Source organism: Accipiter gentilis, chromosome 2 (assembly GCF_929443795.1).
Source record: "Accipiter gentilis chromosome 2, bAccGen1.1, whole genome shotgun sequence".
NCBI lineage: Eukaryota > Metazoa > Chordata > Aves > Accipitriformes > Accipitridae > Astur > Astur gentilis.
This window is the reverse complement of record NC_064881.1, coordinates 2958874-2982137: the sequence shown is the minus strand read 5'-3', so window position 1 is coordinate 2982137 and position 23264 is coordinate 2958874. Positions and strand designations below refer to the sequence as shown.

Here is a 23264-nt window from a genome sequence, read left to right as displayed (position 1 = left end):
TATTAGGATACATAGCATTGGGAATGTATTTACATAAATCTTCTCACCAGCATCAGACTACGCAACAAACAGATGTAGACTATACTTGACATACTCATTACTAGTGATTGGCTTGAACTAAGGTTGCCCCCTACTTCCCACTGCAGTCAAAGCTCAAAAAGAATTCAGCATACACCATTAAAAAAAAGCTATGTGAGCACACACAAATGTATTAAAGAGCTTAATTTCAAAGAAATCAGATGCAACCCCAGATAATTCTTTAAAAGCGGTATTCTTCTGGCATTAAACATGTTTACATATATTATCAGGGTTAAAAAAATAATCTATCCTGCTATATTATATAATCATTCCTAAAAAGTTAATACTAACCAGAGATACAGTAATGGAATTGAAGCACTTTACATTTATACTTGTGCTAACCAACTACAGCATTACAGCAGCTGCAAAAGGGAAACTGCCAAAAAATGAATGGGGGGAGGGTGAGGGGAAACTGAAACCTTCTTCCCCGGTAAAGTTTAACATGAAGAGGCAAGGGAGCTCTACATGAGTAGAAGTTGTAAGACTACAGTTTCTGGTCACTACTCTAGAATTTCATTATTGCAGACAGAAAAAAGTTAAAACTGCAATTATAATTTGATTTGAGACTCATCCAAAGATCCTCAAGGAAATACTCGAGAAAGGAACAAACCTGAATACTGTACAGGCCTTGCTGGTATACAGCTTTCCATTCTGCTGTCTCCAAATTAGTGAAGGAATTTAAATTTGCATTGACCAGAAACAAAACATGTAACACAGAAGAAAGCCACATGTTTTTTTGAACTGTTCATGTATTTAAAAATGCATTACTGAATTATAACCTTCCTGCACTCCAATGCTTTGCTAAAGCTGGTAAAATGGAACCAAATCACCTCTTCAATGGATTTGGTCCCCTTCAACCAGCTGTAGCTATGCATTGATCACTACAGGATTTCTCCTATTTTTAAAACTGGGCATTAAGTCTGCTCAGAGTTATTACGCAGTCCTCTCTACAGTTGAGTTCAACTACTCTAGGCACCTTGAAGATGGAAGGTAACAAGGAGTGTAGTGAATTCTGCATTTCAAAATTTCAAGGTTTTATTTGTAAATAAACAGCTACTGGTATTCAACGTTCTGTCCACATTCATTGAAAACTGATCTCTTACAACATTTATAAAGACAACAGGTAAACAGTGAAATAAACACATTTTCCAATGTTTTATTGTCTCTTGTATTTTTCCTCAAGTATGTTGCCCTTTGTAACAGAACTGACCAAAAAAATCTGATCAAAAGGAAGCAATCATGAACAGTATTGGCAACGGAGGACAAGTTTGCTTTTGGGGCACCTTTCTTTCTGTGCCGCCCCACCCCCCTTTTTTTTTAATTCCACAAGGGAGGAAACTCCACAGGGAAGGAACTGTATTTGCCATCCTGCACATGCTGGCATATTATTTACTATTTAAAGATAATAAGTTTGTCACTGACCTCAACAGCTACAGGCTGATCTGCCATCTAATTATAGGTCTGTTCATGGAGATTATATTCTTTCTCCAAATCAACTTGAACAAAAGTCTTCTTTCAAAGCATTTTCTGACATAATACTTTAATAAGGGGTTTTAGGAGCATGCTTTTTTTGCACTCAGCTTCAACTAAGCTTCAACCTACACTTACTGTGGGAACTGCAAATCTGAAAGCAAAAAAATCCTCTTACTGGCTTAAAAAAAAATAATTGTACAACTCTTTGATTACCTCACAACTTGTCTCTGTGAGGACCTCCATGGCAATATAACACAAAAGTCCCTGAAACACTCATTAACACTAAGTACAGGTGAGAAACCCCATCTCTCAAATACATCGCTAAAACCAGTTAAAAACTCCACTGCCAACCAGCTCAAATCATCTGCAAGTCTAAAAACAAGGAGAGATCTACTAAATAAGACAATCATGGGAAAAAAATATAATTCCATTTTAAACCACAACCTCCTACTTGCTAGTTTATGAACACAAAGATGACTTACTCCTTGCTATTGGACAGCAAGATATGAAATCTGCATCTTGCCTATTTTATTTTTTTTATTTAAAGTCCAGCAGAATTTATTGCTCTGAAGAACTAGTCATAAGCACGTGCAGAGTCAGGTCACCTCTAAAAGCAGCCTCTATTTAAGATGCTAGCTACAGTGTGAATAAAGCTTTCTTCACAAGATACAATCCAAATCTAAAACTAACTGGGGCAACGGATATAAAATACGCCTACACTTCAGTCATGTTTTCAGCTCAAAAAATCTGAAGTCACAGGTATGCGAATAGATCAAACACAACCAAGAGTTGATAACATGGAAAAACATAACCAATCTGTACAATATTTTCAAATTTTACTCTCCTTTTTTCTGTCTGAAAAATCCCATTAACACTGAAAAGGCAAAGTCTGCCAAGCTTTGAGGTTCACAGTACTTCAGTACTTCGAAAAAAGTCCAAAATAAATGCACTTTTAATATGACTGGCTCAGTTAAAAATCATGAACAAGAAACCATGTATTAAACAAAATCTTAACTTCCCCACACTTCATTTCAAATTTCCTTTCAGCTCCTTCTCCCATGCACGAGTTTAAAGCTACCTACAACATAAACTGAGTAGCATCCAATCTGCATTTCAACATTACACATTAGCATGAAAACCAAAAGTTCTGTTTCTCTACCAATTCACAAGGTATGAACAGGAGCAAATTATTAAAAGGAGAAATAATCCACTAATAATAGGATGGTCTCCAAAACACACTTAACCTTGACTTCTGGAAAACACCGCCAAACTGTCATGGAAGATTAAGTGCTGAGAAATATCTAAGCTATTAGACATAAATGCTTTTTTTCTTATAATATTTATCTAATATTCAAATGTTTAAAATAGAATATAAGCATTCATTTTCATCTGAAAAATTAAAAACCTCCAAATGTTCTCCTCAGCACAGTTTGTGTGTTGTTGTGTTTTGGGTTTTTTTGTAGAAATCTATCTCCCTACTCTTAGGAAAGGTCAGAACTCAAGCAAGAAGCAGAATAGGTGTTGCACTGAAGATGAAATTGGTTCCAAATACCTGTTTGATATCAACTAGAAAAAATTCTGTAGAAATCTATTTCACTTTATTGTGGTATCCACGCACTTAACACATGCATTTATTTTATTATCAGTAACTAGGAAGATGGATGTGAACTTTAACAATACTTACATACATAGTAAGTATTTTATTTTTATAAATGTAGATATTTACGCACACATGCATACACACTTACATACATATACGAATATATGTTTAACTTTTATAAAATAACATTTCTTTATATATTTGACCTTAAGGGGAATTTAGTGCACTGTATTCCATATAAGGCACCACAGCTTGAAGGCACAAAAACTCCAGTTTAGGTGGAGCAGGAAAGCTTAGATTAGGAAAGACAGGTCCTTAAGTAAGGTTTCAAGGGGAATATATTATGTTCCGCTTGTGACCCATACCAGCTACAAGCTGAAGTTCAAGTGGTTATTTTTAACAGTGTTTTAAATAGCTGGTGCTTAGTGCATTTAATAGATTGGTAATATCCATTGTTCTTTATCAGATTAGAAAAAGTGGCAAATATAAAACCTTTGGTTTCATTCAGAAAGAGGCCAGTAGTAGCACTACAGAATCAATGAAATAAGTGACCATCACTAAAATCCTAATAAAATAAAACTTAACTCCTAAATTAATCAAATTATAATAATTTTTTGGCCAGGACAAAAACAAAGTTAAAGAATTTTCGAAGTAGATTTCTTCTGCTTTTTTTTTCATTAATTTCTTCCCAGGTTGATGTATAAAATATCTAATGCTGTGAATAAATAAAACTACTACTTCTGTGATGGAGACAAGATTCTCTCTTTTTACATGCTTCAGAAGTGCTCAGATATAACTGCAACCAAAAAAATAGATACCTAACAGCTTTAGATATCTAACTGGTTTAGATGCAAGTGAAAACCCATGCATGGGCAGGACCAACACAGGGTTCAAATCACTAATACTGGTAACATTTTCCTATTCTTCCAGTAAAAGCTTTTGTAAAGGAGAAAAGGCTCTGGGAAAACTTGCACTATGCCTCACATGCTGCCAACTGTCAAACTGATCCAGTGTGAACTACAATTTGGATCCCTCCATCAAAGAAAAAGCCTGCAGCTCCTAAAACATTCACACACAGAAGTATCTTCAGCATCCCTGTGAAGAGCTTCCCTCACCGCCCCACCGCCCCTTTCCCTGCCTCTCACAAGAGCCTAAGGAAAGCATCGCAGAAAAAACCTAACCACCAACCAACCAAACAAACAAAAAAACCCCCACCAAAACCCCCAAAATACCCCATCTAGGTAACTGGAGACAGGGAACAGTACTCCCAGCTAATGCTGTTATGTAAATAAGGAGAATTTGTGTTAAGCAAGTAAGTTACCAAGTCAGACTTGAAAGAATTGTCTCCTGAATGCCAAAAATAAGCTCCCTTCACTAGGTCCTTGACACGTTCTCTTATAGACGTTTTATGAACACTGTAGAAAACTGTAAACACATTTATTGTTCCTATCAACACTTCCAACCTCTACTTTTACTTTGTGAAGTGTGATTCCATTCTATATACATATATAAATGCTTATGTTTACTTTTTAACTATCAGTCTTTACAGCTATGGTCTAAAAGACTAACCCAGATTTTATTCCCATACATTAATATACAGCCTTATTTGTCCAATTTCACTCAAGTGAAAAGTAGCAGAATTTAGTAAAATTAAACAGACACTTCTTATTTCATGTAAACTACACCAAATTCTCCACCACATGATTAACATATTGAAGTCTTGCTAGACTGACAGCTCTGAAGAATACCATTTATCCACAATGTAATAAGCAACCAGCAATGCAGCAAGTTTTCCATTAAGTTCTATCTACGCAATAGTTTTTGAAAGCTATCTTACCAAAGATTGAATGTATATGTATAGTATGCAGCTAGCATAAAAAAATTATGCCTCAAAACTAACTTTTTCAGGTAAGTTCCTATATAAAAGCTGAAATACAAAATTCCTTGTATACATACTTTTAAGAAAACAAAACTAAATGTTTCTTGTACTGACAAATACAATTTAATGCAACAATCCTAAGATCACTTTGTAACTGCATGGCACCTTTAATAACAATTATTCACAAATACATACTTCTTAAACGCCTCAAATCCCTTTCCCAATATCTGAGAAGGGGGAGGAAACATTTTTACAAATCCTATCTTAATATCTTACTTGATAACTTGCTTATGAAAACATTTATTGGCAAAATTTTACAGCCGCCGTATGATATTTCCCAAGGATTTGGAGTTACCTGAATACAGCATTAAACTGAGCAGACTACTAGTTTCATTCTAATAATGGCTTCCCAAGTATTAGAAAGACGCATATCTAAGCAACATCAAAATTTAAGAAATAAGTGCATGCAGGTTTAAGGATCTTTGAAAGAATACCATAATTCTACCCTCCCATGCACTTGTTTTCCTTTTACAAATGATAAAATAATCTCTAAACCCCAATTGTTACCTAGGGTTTCCTCTTAGTGCAGCGTGGTGAAGAGCATTAAACCCATTGTTGTTGGTGATAGTAACATCTGCTCCGGCTTCTAACAATACAGCAAGGATGTCATCACGCTTTTTACTTATTGCATCATGAAGTGGAGTGTCACCTTCAGAATCCTAAAACCAGAAACAGTTTACATCAATTTCTACATGCTTCCACATTGAAGAAAAAGGATGCTTAAATATCCCTAGAAAAAAACTGACTACACAAACACAAAACAGCTCTTCAGACCTAAAAGTGTTGCTATACTGCAGAGTTCAGAGCAAGCTACTTTCTGATCTTGCTCTGGGTTTTGAAAACCCTTCAGTGAGAACCCACCCAGGGCTCCAGTCTTCTATGACTACACTACTACCAGAACTCACACATGCCTTGCATCTGATAGTACTGGAGACACTGGTGTAGACATCAACTTCTCCATGCCTCATACCCAGATGGAGTTGATGGCTAAGTTACAATTTATGAGTAATAGGACAGCAACAAAAATTAATGCAACAGAGAGGAGACTACCCAGACAGGGGGAAGACAGGGAATTCTGACTGATGAAGTCTAAGATTGAGCCAGCAATTAACCATGTACAAGACAATATGACAAAGACTGTGTGAAATAAAAGCATAAGCAAATTAAAATAAAATGCAGTCCAAGAAAAACTTAGGCACATTTCTTGTTTTAACTGAAGCAGATCATTTTCCATGAAGCAAAGGCCAATGTCATAAGCAATATTAAGCTTTTAAACTTGTTGTGGCTTATACCAGATTACATTACACAAGGTACATGAAAATATTTCAGTGCATAATTGAACAGGCAAAGAATTTATATTTTTAGCTTGATGTTTTATTTTTCAAATATCCCAAATAAGGGAAAAATACTTTTTATTCCTAGAAGCATTTTGTACAGTACTTATTCAAGGACCCAAATGGTTGGACTGAAAAGGAATGCCCTAGACTAACAGTGAGAAAACACACCCATTTAAGCTTACTTGCCACTATATAGGCAAACTCTCTAGATTTATGCTTCCAGTAAAATTCTAACACCATATAAGTCAGGAAGTCTTTTGTCACTGACACTGACTCAACTGCAAACTAACACAGGAACTGAACATTTCAGCAATACACTAATAGAAAAACAAATCTTTACAGTCTTTACAGAGAGAATCAAAAACTGCCAAACAAAAAGTGCCAGAATATGTAAACACTTGAACCAGCGTGAACTAGTTTGCCAAAACTAAATTATGTAGCTTTTATTTGGTTTAATTGATCATATTTCCTGATTTTACTGTTTACAGACAAACATATTTCTGTTTACACAGTGAATTTGCTTGAGTAGTACAGTGCTGGCCAGCTAAATTCCAGTTATGCCTCTGTCTGCCTTCCCTGTGCTCTCATCCACCAAATCAATCGCCTACTCACAATTGCACATCAGAGATCCTCAGCACACATGCAGGATCTGAAAGTTCATTATTTTCAATGACAATTACATTTTCCAGGCGGAGTTTCATAGCACCATTCTACTGATTTTTTTCAATCCAGACAGAATTCTATAATTTAAAGTCAGACACATCCATTTTGGCTACCCATGTATCATTTTATGATAGTCACCCTTTACTGGGCTCAACACATCAGATTTCTTATTGTAACTACTGTTCAACAAATACTAAATAGCGTGTGGACAGATGTTAGCTGGCTAACAGCTCAACCTCAGGAAGATCAAGACAGTACCAATAAACCCAGGTGGAAGCAGATAACTACACAATCACTATATTCACCAATTTCAAAAAAATTTCTTCATTTTTTTTTAATGTGGATATACAGCTTCAGAAAAATCACTGATCATTGACATGGCAAAACAAGGAGGTAAATGTGTTATTACTGTGTATCTTGATTTGCCCAGAACCTTACAGCTTTTTCTTTCTGTTGCAAACCTCTTCAAACTTACCCATTCTGATTTCTTTTACTAATATACTGCATGTGGCTGCATTTAGCCCATGCAGAATGTGGATGCCTGCTTATTTGATAGCAGGCTTCTACCTTTTCAACAGGAGGTTGCACTCCTATGTCACAGCTTCCACCACACTCATTAAAGATAAAATTCCCTGTGAAATTATGGTACTGGAGGCCCTATGTACAAGGGCTTTTTAGATAAAAGGCTGAACTTTTTTTTTAAAAAGAATCTGGCTAAATAGTTTTATCAATGATGGGTCAATCCTGAAAAAAGGTTTTCTTTCAGTGAAACACTCCACAGTATCACCAGCCAAAAAATGCAAAGCTGTGCCTTGCAGAAGGAGCCAACAGCTGTGGATTCGATAGAGGGGGAATTAATCTGGAAAGAAAGTTAACAATTACAGATAACTACAGTCTGTGAAAATACCAATTAACATCAACTGGCTAGAATAAATCAGGTGCCTATCTAGCTGTCAAGAAAACAAATAGATTTAATAGCATTTTTATTACAGCTGATCACATGCTGAGGTAGAGGCTGGTACAGGTAACTTCACAAGGTCCATTCCCTTCAATCCTATTTTCCATTATTCTTCTATCACCTATACACAGCAACGACATACAGCAGATCATAAAATTCAGTAGTTAAAAAGTAAATATACGTTATTATCTACTTTACCTGGAGACTAGGATGGCAGCCAAAGTCCAGTAAAGTCTTTACAACTTGCAGATGACCTTTGTTGACAGCAATATGAAGTGGAGTCTGCCTGCGTTTGTTGCGAGCATTCAAATCCGCACTGCCTCGGTGCAAAACTTCTATCACAGCACCCTCATCACCGAAGGCTGCATGATGGACAGCCCTGTCTCCATCTTTATCCTAAAGTAGAAACATTAATTTGACCCAGTATATTCCACATTTCCTTTGCATTTAAACAAGAAGATTAAACTGGACAATTGTGCATATCTGATTTCTCTTTAAAGATAAAGAAAAATTATACCATCCAAATATCTAATTAAAACAATTGCTCAAACCACAGCAATAGAGGATGAAGAGTCTGTTCATATATAAACATGCATATTCTACAGCATATAATATTCTATGCCATAGACAACCATTGCCCTGAATTTGTGTGATGTGTTCATCAGAAACTCAAATAGATTCATTGGGGTTTTTACTACAAGACAACCACTGTCAAAAAGACCCAAACAAAAAAAACCCCACAAACAAAAACCCAATCCCCAAACACGTTATACTTGGTAACCCAGGGTAACCATTCCTGCAACCCAGGAAGTGTTACAGATTCCAAATCACAGTATAAGACAAGAGAATTGCCTTGTTCATACAATTAAGCTAGTATTTATAATAAGTATAATAAGTATTTATTGATTACATGTGTCTTAGTTTTCAGTTTATAAACCTTTTCCAATGGAAATTTTGGATTGATGCTGAAATTAATTAGAATTTCTGATTCTATGATGATAATTCACAGCATTAAAGCTCTGATTAATTTCAGTTTGTTTCAGTTTCATCCAAACTGAGAATTAAGGTATGAAAGTCATAAATTTGTCAGTTTGGGTTATTTTAACATCCGTAAGAGTGGACTGTACTACATGAAACATTTTCAAATATTAATCAAGTGATTTCAACATTAATGACAGTATACAAAAGCTAAAAGCAAAATGGGAGGGGTGTGTATATATATATATATATATATATCAGATTTCAATAAAATAATAACTTCCATAAGCTAGTTTCCAACTCAAATTTTGTGCACAGTGGAATATTACTATGTATTTATAGGATTTAATACTGAAAACTATAAGGAGGAAAAAATCATGACTGCTCAAGGGTGCACACGATGTCTCTCCTGGGTAAGCTTAATTTCTCTTATCAATTTGCCTCTCCTTCAGCAGTGTCTTTCAAAAGTTATTTTTATTATGTGTAACACATTTCTAATATATTTTACATCAATGCAAAAATTAATAGTTCTTAGAATAAATTGTATTTGCACAATTACAAGAGAACAATGAGACCAATTACAGCATTTTTTAAAAAAATGTAAGGAGACTTATCTGCTAATTATCAAATATATCTTTTTTGAAATATGAATATGATTTTCAAGACAGTCAGTGCAGTAAACAGCAGCTTTTGAAAACAAGATATATTTATGCCTTCTAAATCAACTCATGCTATGAAATCGTCTTCTAAGACAGCAGGATTGCTTCTCAGGCTCATCTAGCACAAACAGCCAAAAGAAGCCAAAGCTTGCCCATTTGGAAGGGGAAAGGATCAGAAAGGGGAACTTCTCTGTATCTCTCATCTGGTTATAAAGATCATTATGAGGTGAAACTTATCAAGAGCCTGACAGTAGTGTTAAACTGCTACAACATTTATATTTACAGAGCACTTTGTTTCACAGGTATGTGGTAATTTGTCTTTTCATATTTGCAGTCTGCAGAGTACACTGAGATACTTACTGATGAAACCCCACATATCATTTATTAAATATTTTACAGTTTTAACATATTCCAATTTTGAGATGCAAACCATTGATTTTATAAAATCTTAATGTTTAGATTTCCTACTTTAATGAGAAGAGGTCCAAGAAAGCACGTGCTTTTTTTTAGCTCAGCATCAAAACAATTAATCTCAGAAGCTGAATCCTGCTGTCTATTTTCTACACAAGACCATATTAATATACCTAGGAAAAGCTAGCAACTAACTTAGCATCTGTCCTAAGACTTATATTTAGATATAAATCTAAATATTAAAAGCACTGCTTTTCTATACTTGTCAACAATATATTGTCAATACTGACAATATAATAACTGATACCCATTAATTTCTGCAGACTAGAAGGCTATGTATTTTTACTATATAGTATCTACATCAGGCTTTCTGAACCCTATCAGTAACAAATTGTTTTCTGACTAAACGGAGACCACTTGTACTCTACATAAAGCTGTGAGAGACATAAGCACAGAGGAGACAACAACGAGGCCATCCCCAGAAAATATCATCATGAGTGTATATACTCTGCAGCAGTGACTGTAAATGTAAATATAGCCAACTTAGCTATAAAGCAGGCAAAGTAAGGATTTTTATCCATTGCTTCTACGCCACAGACCACAACAGTGAAGTAAACAGACTAAATTTTTGCTCTCTGCTTAATGGGATGGCTCTGCTGGGTCTTCATATCACTAATTTATAGGCAGCTGGCATTTTTTAAAGCCTGAAACATATAATGATTAATCTAATCATATTATATTATTTAGTAATTATACTATCTATTGATTATACTTATATATTAATTTTAATAACTAATGCAATTATATAATTAAATAGGACTACCATCTTCACTTAAGCAACTCAGTTACATGAAAAAGGCTTGGAAATTCAAATAAAATCCCTGAATTTTTTTTTAATGCTAGTGTTACAATACTTCTGAAGCCTGAGCAAACACGAACTCTTAACCATTCTACTGCTAGCAGATTACCAGATGTATTATCTTGAAGCTGTTTAAGCAGAGCTTCTACTTCTCTTTCTAATGCTTCTAACCCTTCCTTATACCAGAGAAGAACATATCAGCCCACCACTTGATTAACACAGCAGCTTTGATCCCATAGTACAGATGAAAAGCAGCTTAGTCTAGTTTGTAACTGTATATGCTATATGTACTGCAGTGAAAGCACTACTTCTAAAATGAAACTACTTCACAGAAATCAGACCACAGCAAGTATGTACTGCGTCAAATCTAAGCCATCTTTACAATTGAGCAGAAAACCTTTACAAAGCAATGGTGTATCTGTGAATATAAAAACAATTTTAGTTCCAAGAATTACATCATTGCTTCATTAACGTTTTAACATATTACAACGTCCGTATATTAAATACAATATAAATATAAATGCCCAAGCTTGTAAAGTTGCTTTTCCGTTACGTAAGTGATGACTGGGCACACTATTAACTTCTAAGCATTCTGTTAGGCTTTAATTTATATTCTTAAGAGAAATCTGACAGCTCTTTCTTGTGCTTCACAAAATGAACAAAGGCTGCAATATCAGTGCATTCTGTGTAAGTAAAAAAGGCAAAATAAATTCAAAATGCAAATATCGCAGTATGCTGATAGATAATTTTCTCACAAACAATAATTCTAAAAAACCTAAACAAAAGAACTCCTTCCATTTTGAATGAAGTTTAAAAAAAAACCCACAAAAACCCAAAAAAACCCAAACCCACACCTGAAAAACTGGAAGCAGAGTTGGCATTTCATACCCAAAGATACTGTTATTACTTTCTGCTCAAATTTGCTTTAGTTAAGAATGGAGAACTGTCTCCCAACTGAACAATGTACATAAGAAGCACAGTAAGTATCTGAAGTTGGAGATGTAGCATCCAACAACATCTTTTTCTACAAATGCCACAGGTAGCATGCTAGCCTATTGCATTCTGCTGCTGAAATGAAGGAAATAAAGATGGGGCTTCATCTGCTACAATCACATACTAGCTTACACAGGTCTATTATATTAGCATTATATTTCACTTAATTACAGGTGCTAAAGAATTAGATATTGACCCTTCGTAATATTGTTAGTAGAAAACAAATTTGGGAACATAATCATAGTAAGAAAAACAGTTTTTCACTTGCTCTGACATTTAAAAAGAAGGCAACTCCAATAAAATTGTTATTTAGCAAAGTTTAAAACTTGAGGAGACACAAAGTGTATTTTGAAATATTTAGGTTACCTCTGCTTCTACATCCACATTCTGTTTCAGAAGCAACTTCAAAATGTCAACATGGCCATTCTGACTAGCAGCTTGCATAGCTGTGTGTCCAGCACATTGTCCATTCACCTGGAAGCATATCAATACTTTGAGGTAAGTTGCAAGATACTCACATAGCTATGAGACACTTTAGCAGTATACATGCAAGTGTATTAGAAAACTTAAAGCAACAGCATGCATAAGAAAGTATCAAATGAACAATTTTTAGACAGCTGCCTTTCTAGCACATATAGATGGTCTCCTACGTCTTCTCTATTTTATTTCTGTAACATTAGCTAGATTGAAGGAAAAAAGCCAGAAATGGATTTATTTCAAACATTAAGACCCAACGATAGTTGGATTATAAACTTTCATCTTTCAGCTACTGTAAAGGCAATATTTTGAGAACAGGTCTCAGAATGATACCAGCCCTCTGCTCTGCTGTATATTTAACTTCATTTTCTAATTTATGGCAACAACAGGAGTCAGTCTGAACAAAATACCATGTTTTGTATAAACATGAGCTACAAATCAATCTTCAGAACTGAAGGAGTTTAGTCTCTTATCTGCAAAAATTACTACTGCTGTAGTGAGAAAAACATCTGATTGTGATTTTAAAACATGTTCCCTGAACCAAGTCCTATAATTCCTAAGCATTTTCTTTTATACTTTTCAGTACTAGGTGATTAGACAAGTTGTTTTAAGGAATCTGACAGAGAACAGATTAGATGATCTACCTCATGAGTTAAAAAACCAAAATCCACAACAACAGCAAAAAAAATCCCCCAAATCTACACTCCTTCTTTCTATCCCCCTCAAAACAAAAGAAGTTGAGGACCCTTCACTAATTGTGAATGTTTGGTTTGCTGCCCCGACTCTGGCAAACAGAGGCTGGAAGGTATTTTAATTCATGGCAGACAATAGAACACAAAATCTGTCTGGCAAAAAAGGGTATAAATCACTATTTTCACACACCCCCCAACACATTTCATAGGACAACAAATGGGAGAATAGACACTGTAACCAGCTGTACTACTTCTGTGCAGACACACTACTGACTGGCAAGGAGTATCTAGGACAGCTTCACTTCCTTTAGTATTACAGGTCCCCAGAACAGGTACTCCCCAAACAGAAGACTCACATCTACATCTGGTCTCTTTAGCAAGTCTTCCACTTTAGCAACATCTCCATTGGCAGCAGCTTTAACCAATTCTTCATTGAGATCTCCAGATTCTTGGGTTTCAAATAATTTCTTCAATAGCTGGGACAACCTCTCTATAATTATTAAACAAAGGACAATTACAATTCTAATCACAGAAGAACAGAAAAATAACAGCTAAATTTGTCATGTGTCTAAAGGCATGTACGTAGTAATACACAAACCACCACAAAATGACAGCTCTAAGTTATTATTCAGTTCTGAATAAGCACTGCACTCCAATACCCTTTAGACAGTTGAGACTGTCACATCAGACACTTCAAAACAAAGTTGACTGAAGCACAAATAGCTTGCCTACCACAAAGTATAGAAGGGTGGGGACGAGGTAAAAACATGAATTTACATATTGATATAACAAGTCTAGTCTTCTAGCTTAACTTTGGGTATATCCTGCCCTCTGATTTGAAACACTAAGTCCTATTACTCTTATAGCCAATTTTAAGGCCACTGTGACTGTCTTTATTGCAGAAAATTCATTCTATTTATGCCTCCCTAGGAAAAAGCCTAGAAAACTATGTAGAAAGGTTTCTTGGCATTAAAGCAAATATGTGAAGAGAAAAAAACAACTAGCTGTGACCAAAAAAAGGAAAAAACATTTCAGTTTAATTGATCTGTGAAACAGTCAACAGAACATAAAACAATTGGATAGTCTTTCTGCCTCGTTATTAGATGAATCAGACCAGGTTCAACAGAACTGAAATGTGATTACATAGACACCAAAAAAATCCCACTGTAATTAGTCAAAGGATGTCTGACTAGATTTTAAGACAAAAACTTTATGGAAAGAATATTATCCTGAGTAACCGCTTGTAACAGATCCCTCACTTATGCCTGCTATCCCACACCACCTATTAAACAAGGAGTCTGCTTGCTATAGCCAGTGACACTCTCTTCATGCCTTAGTCCCTATTCCTATCTAATGTCCCTTCCAATCATTTAAAATCCTCAGAGCAGACCTCCAAAGACATCCCTGCACTGTGGCCAAACAGAAACCCAAATTTGATTTGGAGTTTTTGCACCTTATCAAGACAACAACCAACATCTCCATACCAACTGCAAGCTTTTTCTTGTATCTTTCTCAAAGGTATAACATCAGTTAGCCAAACCCCAAGCCTGAGTATTAACCTTGCATACAAACTATGTGCTAGTACTTATTAACCATTTTTTTATTAACACAAATACTTGACATACATACATTACTGGTTATTCTTCAAACTTACCACCAGATGCATTACTTATAGCAGATCCCGCTGATGCCACCTTTGAGACAGCTGCTGGATTGTATGTCCAAGATGTCCCACAAACCTCTACCTTTAAGTCGCTGTCTGAATAGATCTGCTGGACCCGACCAACTTTACCTAAAGTCTGCATTAAAGAAAACATCAAATGCAAATAATACTAAAAATAAAATATTTAGAAATCTGAATGTTTTATAGTAAGTCACAAGTTTTATCAAGTCCATTGTTTAATAGTACAGTCACTAATACCTTTAGCTAAGTTTCATCAGGCTAAGCAGATTACTATATCTGAGCAAGTATTACACCACCTTTGATGAAATACACTTTCTCTAACTTAGAAGAAAATCACTTTGACTCCCACAACCTCCAGATATTTATTAGCAAGCATAACTAGACATATTATAGAAGTTTTACCATTTTATGAATCCAAACATACAACTACTTACCGGAAGCATTGCTTCAGCCCATTCTCCATGACCTCTCTGAAGAAGCTTAATTCGCTCTAAATCATAACATACTTGAACAAGGTCACCCACTTGAAATTGAGAGGTACCTCCTTCTGCACCTTGAGCAGCATCTCCACTTCGGACAACATTGGCTTTGGTGAGAACAGCTGGATTAAACGTCCACCTAGACAATTAATCATTTAAAGTAGATTCTAAACATGCAAAGCAAAACTAATGTTTACAAATTATCTGTTGGACAAGATTCTGCTTGTACGCCTACAAACTGTCTGCAATTTGTTGTTAACCGTTTTTTGTCCATAAACTTGTCTGTGGCTCTTTAGTTGAATATTTCCACAGTAATCTTCAGAGATGTACATTTGTAAAAGCAATGAAGAAATATCCTGCGTAAGGGGAAGCAAGCTGACAGCAATATAATAGTCCTGAAAGTAGCTATACAGTTTGTTAATTTTTCCAGGGAGAGAAGGATACAACTCTGATTGAAAAGGGGAAGAGCCAAGCTGTCTCACAAAGGATTGGACTGCCAGGAAAAAACATGGGAAGAACATGGAATTTTGTCCCCTCCCCCTCTAGGTCACAGCTGCAACATTCAGTTATAAAATACCCTTCAATTAAATGGATGTCCCAGATACACCTCAATTTTTAACCAAACTATCCTAATTTATACTATAAATTTTACTGGTTTAGAGGCATTTAGCTGTTTTTATGCTGAGTTCTATTTTAATATATAATATGGTGACCTCTCCTTTACCTGCCATTTGGTCTGGGGTTGATTTTCATTCAGCTATGTGATCTAGATGAGAAGCATCAGATAATCTCTATAAAGGGCAAAGGCAGGGAGGAAATCACAATACAGAGCAGCTCCTTTCACTGGCTCTGCAGCCATGACTGTCAGAAGAAAAGCCACTTGCATCCCTTCAGCTTGTATTAGCTGGGGAAACAGCTTTGTTTTGCATTACTTTGCAATATTAACAAACAACATATTGAGGGAAAGCCTGAATGAATAATGCACTGTTAATCTTTACTGGACAAATTGAACAGGTCAGTCTCCAGATACAATTGAAATGATATTCCAGTCATCAGCTGCTTTTTAAAGATAAGCCCAATACTTAAGAGCAAGACAACACAAAACCATGTGGACATGTTAGCTCAGATACAGCTGTAGAGCTGGGTTTGAATCCTGTTAGCATGGATGCAGCTTATCAAATTTCAAACCTAAACTGCTTGCAGGGAGTGGTTTTGGTAACAGCTTCCCTAACACTTCCCATTCTCGGTCCATATTTACATAAACTAACATTACGTTGAATAATAGGACAGTAGATACACATCATGTCAAGGTCACTCTACATTAGACAAGATCCCCAACATAAAAAGTTTGTTACCTGTCCTCTTAACCTATTTTCCTGAAAACCTGCAATGCATTGCTATTACCATTCCTCTTGAAACCATGGGATACTTTGTAACTAAAAAATAAATTACTGCTTAAACCACCACATTTTGGAACTAAGTAGTCCAGAAAGTCATTCCTTATTTTAGACTCAAATTTTCACCAAGTGAGAGAGGCAACAAACTTCCTTTTCCCACTAAATCATGTTTAAAGGTAAGCCCTCACTACACATTGTAGAAGGAATATAAAAATTCTCACAGAAATCTTAACAGACACAAAAGGAGAACAGAAAGTTTCTGGTACGAAGTGATCACAAGTGCTGAAGGAAAAGGAAGTTTATGAGAATCAGTGATGAAGGCTATACAACAAACCTGTTGCCGCTTGGATATTGTACTACAATGTCATGATCCTCGTCAATGCCACAAACTGTTCCAGTTGTTGTTAAAGTTTCAAACATGCCATCAGTCCATCCTCCATGACCATGCTGCAAAGACTGTACAATTTCCAAATCAAGGTCAATGTTTACAAGGTCACCTATTTGCAGCCCACCAGGGTTTCTGTTACCATTTTGCTCACCTGAAATGGAATAAGAAGAAAGTGTTTACATGACCACACTAATTTTCCACACAATTTAAACAGAAGTTAATTTCTGAGAATCAATGACTGCAACTGCAGTGGCCAATAGGTAAAAGGGATTGAACAGGTGAAAAAAACCTCTCAACCTCTGGCGAATTGTGTGTTTCTTGTTGAGTTTTCAAGGCAAATAGCAATGACACTGGCAAACGCTAAATACTTATGACAGGTTCCACTATGGGCTCTAACTGGGACAGTAACAGCTATCATATGGTATTAGACATCTAGATACATAAAAGCTCTGATAATTTTGAGAGTCATACACAAAGTGCCATCTATCCACTCAGAGGCTGAAAGATAAGCAGAAGGCCTGCAGAAAGTGGCTTTGAATTGGGTCAGTACTTGAATGTGGAGAAAACACTGGCAAAAGAATACCTGCAAAATGATTTTCAGTGATGAAAATCTTTAACCTTTTAAGTAGGGAGATGACTACAAACAAAAAAAAACCCTGCGAATTTTAAATTAAAACACTGTCCCTGGACAATGCCCACTTTCAAAACGTGTCATAGCAAAAATTCATTAGCTGGAGGGAAATGGCATACATTCAAACACATCAAGCTGTGTTAACTGATAATATGGACCTCCTCGCTGACAGAACAAGATGGTATCTTGTGCCATCCACAGAATGGTGAAGAGTAGAACAACAACTGTAGAAGTCATGTAGGTTGAGTTCAATGGCAACATCAGTGGCAAAGGACAGGGTGAGCAGAGTTCCTTCAGTAATATGGCTGTCTCTAAGCAGGTGTGTGTGTGTTTGTTTTTCCTCTTCCAAGCAAGGGGTAATAATGGAGAAAGGGTCCTTGCATTGTAACAGTAAGGAAGTACAAACAAATAGCCTGACACAGAGACAAAATGTTATTTGGAGGGAGACTGATTCTAGAAATCCACACCAGATATTGGCAGCGCTGCTGCAGCACTAAAAGTCTCCAGAGGACAGAACAGCAAAGAAGAGAATCTGATACTACTGAAGGGAAACCGCTGAGAAAGAAAACACAGCTATGAATAAATGCTTGTGTTCAATGGACTTTAACTTCTGTGACCACTCAGTGACTTCTTTCTGTCCTGGTCTTAGTTTAAAGAACCTACAGATGGAACGGTATTTTAAGTGTGCACCCTTCACAGCAAAACATACATAACATGGAGAACAGCCACTTCTGCTGAGGACAAAGTTAACAATGAATTCTTCAGAAAAGCTACTGATATGGACCTCACCAGACAGAAAACTTAGACAGCAAACATCCCAGAGACAGCCCTGATGAGACAGGGAAGTCTAAGAAAGGAAGAGCTATAAACCAGAAAAGAATTATAGAAGCATTAGCTGGAAGAAAGGATCTCTAAGAGTTCATCTGGTCTGATATCCCACACAAAGCCAAACTAACAACCAGATGATGTCAGCTGTGGCTTTGCTTATCTGAGTCCTAAAAGCCCTCAAGGACTGAGGTTCCATAACCTCTTCAATAACTTTTTCCAGTACTGCAATATAGAGCTGTAGGTGTTAACAGAAAATTTCTTCAATATCTGATCTGAACCTCCTGAGTCACTTAAGGTGGCCTTAAGGCCACCACTATTTGTTTTTATGACATTTGCCACTACTGAAATTTTGGTGCCATCACTTTCAATCACCCTTCAAGTGGTTGTAGGTGGCTAGTCAATTACCCATTAACCTCCTTCTTACCAGATTAAACAAGCCCAGCTCCTCCTCCTTGCAAATCGCATCCTCTCAGTCTCTTAATCACTTTAGCAGGCCACCATCAGACCCTTTACATTTTCTCAAAACTGGGAGGGAAGAGGAGATGGACAGTGACACAAACAGGACATAGAATTCTAGGCACAACTTCATCACCATTGAGAAGAGGGATAACAACTTTTCCTATTCTGTTGCCTACCATCCTCCTCATATACCCAACTATGAAATCTGCCTTATTTGCAATGACGGCACACTGCTGTCTCATTCAATTTGGCATTCAGTGTAACACCCAGGTCTTCCTCAGCAAGGATCCTCGCTCAGGCATTTTACAATTCCGAGTCTGGGAATTTCTGGTACATAGGCTTATTTCAACCAGAGTACAAAACTGCACTTCTGGTTGAACTCCACGAGGTCTCCATTCACCAAATTCTTCATGTCCTCGAGGCTCTTCTGAATAAAGCTCCACTTTCAAGCACACCTCTTTACCAACTTGCTATCACCTGCAAATTGCCTGTATTCCGTCTCATCATCAAGGTCACCAATGTGGTACTGAACAAAATCAGTCTCAGTATTTTGCCCCAACTACATACTACTCCATTATTAATTAGGCCCCTGCTGGAGTATTATTCTCACTCTATTTCAAATATCACAAAGCTTCAAAAATAACTTTCTAGTTTTTAATGCAAGCATACATTTAAATTCACAGCATGAATGTATCTGTGAACTACGTTCAGAAGGCAAATAAAAGGGACAGATGTTATAACAAAGAGTAAGACTGAGAAGATGGAGCATAATGTGACAAGAATGATGAACTGAGTTCATCACCATCCATTAAGAGCAAATTAATATAGTGGAAGGGGAAGAATTTAACAAAGAATAGTATCCTACTATCTTTAGTGATTAATATTCATGCATTTAAATATGATATTACCCTAAAAGCTACATGCAGAAAACAAAGACCTATGCTTTTAAAGCAAGAACCAAAATAGACGGCATGCGTAAGAACCTAAGCTTAGCTCTGTAATAAAGAACCAGTAAGACCCTGTTACTACTTTTCTATTTTTATTCATGTCAGACTAAAATGACAAAATTAATTTTAAGTACAGAAGCAAGATACAATGATCAGAGTGCCTTGGCTTCTTACTTTCAAACAATTCATTTACTTGACAATAAATCATTAAGTGACTTCTTGAACAACTGGTTTTTTTCTAAACAAAACAGACCTTTACTGTTTTCACCTTTTCACCAATGCTGTCAATAAAAGAATAGTGCTTGCGGGTCATACTTCAAGTACTTGTGCAAGGAATTAGATTAAGACTAGTACATAGAGAATTCTCATCACTTTAGAAAAGCCAGTATTATCAGCTAAGTTTTTTTACGCATTTAAGTATAATAAGAAACTCAGAAGAAAAGCAAAATTTTCTGTAGTGTCCAGTTTTATGACCAGGTGTTTTCCCAAGGAAATACACATTAATAATTAAGAAAAAATTTGCCCATATTTCAAAAACCAAAACACCTGGCAATTTTTTTTTATACTCTGCACATGTCTACAGCCCAGCTATGACACTAGAGGAATAAGTCAGTGTAATAGCTAATACGGAAAACCTCAACCAAGCTTTCACAATATATACTAGTATTAGTATAAAGTAACAGGTTAAGTTATATGTTCAAATGACTCCTGTTTATGGTCATGTACATGCTACTTCACTGAACATCTCTGAATATGTAAGACAGTCTTACAAGAATGCACAGCTATGTTTGGCTCTTTAGAAATACAGTACACAAGACATATGACTCAATTTACTGCTTAGTCAACACTTAACAGCTCCCTTGCCATTCACTTGGCACACTGATACCAAATACATTTGGAAAAGTGTTACAATTTATCATTAATGCATAAAAATGCTACCATAGAAATGCTAGCATTTACATTTCACTAGTAAGGACAGTCCTTTCAGATAAGATTTAAAAAGGAAAGAGAAATCCAGACTAAGTATAATTAACACACATCAAGATAGATTTACTTTATCTTCAACTCACCTAACACAGGACAATGGTCCCTGTAGAAAGAGCCTCCTTTTGCATCTTGGACACATTTCAGGTCAGACTACGGAGAGAGATTGAGACAACTTTAGTCGTCACTGACTGAGTCTCCAGGTTAACGTAAGTCAGTGAAACTAGAACTGAAATATACTCAATTAAGAAAAGCTGAAAATGATGTGTACAAAAAACATGCCCCATGATTTATTACTGAAGTCTATAATCTCAAATACTTTCCAATCTATCAGCCTTGACATTCTCAAGATTTTAATAACCTTTACCAATATAAAGGGCTATAAAGGATGAGACTTTTTTAACTCAAGGAGAAGTATTAAAATAACACAAAGCTCCTTTGCATTGCTTTATAAAGTTATCTTTCCTTTTAAAAAAAGTCTGTGAACACAAGGAAACAAACAAAAAAACTGCAGACAGTGCTCAAGGCCACAGCCTTTCCTGTACAAATCACTTAATGCCTGCCAGAGCTGTTCCCTCTGCCCAACCCTTTTTGACAGATACATGTTTACCTTGGAGAAGAAAACCTGACATTCAAATTCTACAAAATGAAGAATTTCCAATTAAGAATATGCAGAACACAAGGATATTATTTGTTTAAAAAAACACTATGCTGAACTAAACATGATCTTTTTAAACAGAAAAGTTCTAGAGCTCATCCTTCAGAAAGACTCTGTTTCCTATTATCCGAGAAACAGAAGTTTCAAGTGTGATAACCAACTCCTATTCATGAAGCCAGTGGAGTCCCTATAATTCTCCACTCCTTTAGGTTTTTTTCCCCCTGTGTAACCCTTAAAGCCAAATGGCTACCATCTGCCATTGCTTCTTATGGAACAATTCCCACTAAACAAAGGACATTTTGTGTTCACAATGAGTTGGGAAGGAGATAGGAAACTGTTTGCAAAATGTGTCAGAATATTCTATGGGATGAGGGAGGAAATAAAGGACAGGTAGTGGTTATGACATCATCAACCAGAACTAAAACAAATACTTTAACAATTAATTTTCCCAACCCCAGATTTATTGACAGAGTGTGCTCCTGCAAAAGGATTAAAATGAAAACTCTTAAGTCTTCCAAATTATCAAGGCACTGATGAATGCAGTGACCTGTAACTGCTAAGCAGCCAGAAACAATACAAAATTCAGCATATATCCTGAACTACGAAGAATATACTGCCACCTTTTCAAAAAAGTGATGAAAACAGCCAGATGAAAATAATGAGATTTAGCCACTCTTCAAATCCTATGAGAAATCAGAGTTTGCTCAGCCCAGCAGCAGCAGCAGCAGGCTGGCGACAAAATGCTGCCACCCGATGGGCAGGTGCTGGCTTTAATTCAGCCAGAGACAAAGGGGCTGTGCTGACCATCCCAGATGGCAAACACATTCATTCCCCCAGACCAACAGAGATTTAATGTGCCCGGGAGCACTTGGTCTCACCCACTGAATGCAAACTCTTCGTGTTATGCAACAACCAGCTGTCTGTGCAGGAATATACATACAAGAGGTGTTCTCACACTCTTCAGAGCATTAAGAATAGAGCGCAAGAGGGTCCTAAGTGGTTCTCCTCCCAGCCAGGCAAAATCTGGGTGAAAGATTCCTTGCGTTACAGCAAGTGTTAACATACAGAGCAGACTGATGGTGAAAAGCTAGCAGAAGAAATAAAATATTCAGTAAAAGGGTAATTACTATCTTGCAGCAGAAATTATTAGGAAGCAGGTTAACATACCTTAAGTTTTAGGGGGGGGGGAACCCCAACCAACAGAAACCTACAAATCTGCACTCACTTTTTACCCTGACTGCACTGTGCCCTGTGCATAGTTTATTTCTGGGTTATAATGATATGCTTGGTTGTAAAACTAAGTGGTAGCTTGATGTTCAACCTCAGCTTCATATCCATCTTCCTTTCACTTACATGAAGTCGTCAATGTTAGATCGCTAAGGAGTAAAACAAGAGTCTGATCTAAGTATCGCAGAAAAGCAAGGCAACATGATTATTTTCTTTACATAAGCCTTCACCAAAAAATTGAGGACCCCAAACACACAGAAAGATGAGGCACTGACAGGACGAACCTAACTTGTATATGTTGTATATACAGCAAAGAGTTCCTTCAGCAACTTTGCAAACAGCAATACTAAGAAAAGTAACAACAATATAAGGGCCTGCAAAAATCTTAAAAAACATAGCCAAACCCAAAAAAGATCCTGGAATTTTACGATAGGAAACTGTACTTAGTTGTACTTCGTGTACTTT

At 36.3% G+C, this 23264-nt stretch overlaps 1 protein-coding gene across 5 annotated transcripts in view; it reads right to left on the bottom strand.

Moving 5' to 3' along the window:
- The window catches only part of MIB1 (MIB E3 ubiquitin protein ligase 1), an 80078-nt gene that overhangs the window by 35833 nt on the left and 20981 nt on the right, over positions 1 to 23264 (bottom strand). For all 5 annotated transcript variants that reach the window (XR_007509652.1, XR_007509655.1, XM_049829141.1 and 2 more), the window contains exons 5-12: positions 21001 to 21067; positions 17012 to 17216; positions 15236 to 15419; positions 14772 to 14916; positions 13474 to 13607; positions 12315 to 12422; positions 8247 to 8444; positions 5598 to 5749 (exon numbers count right to left, since the gene is read on the bottom strand). Coding sequence is in view for 3 of the 5 variants with exons in the window: in XM_049829141.1 (XP_049685098.1) it covers positions 5598 to 5749; positions 8247 to 8444; positions 12315 to 12422; positions 13474 to 13607; positions 14772 to 14916; positions 15236 to 15419; positions 17012 to 17216; positions 21001 to 21067 (1193 nt within the window). In the remaining 2 variants the exon portion in view is untranslated. The remainder of the gene's footprint in view (positions 1 to 5597; positions 5750 to 8246; positions 8445 to 12314; positions 12423 to 13473; positions 13608 to 14771; positions 14917 to 15235; positions 15420 to 17011; positions 17217 to 21000; positions 21068 to 23264) is intronic.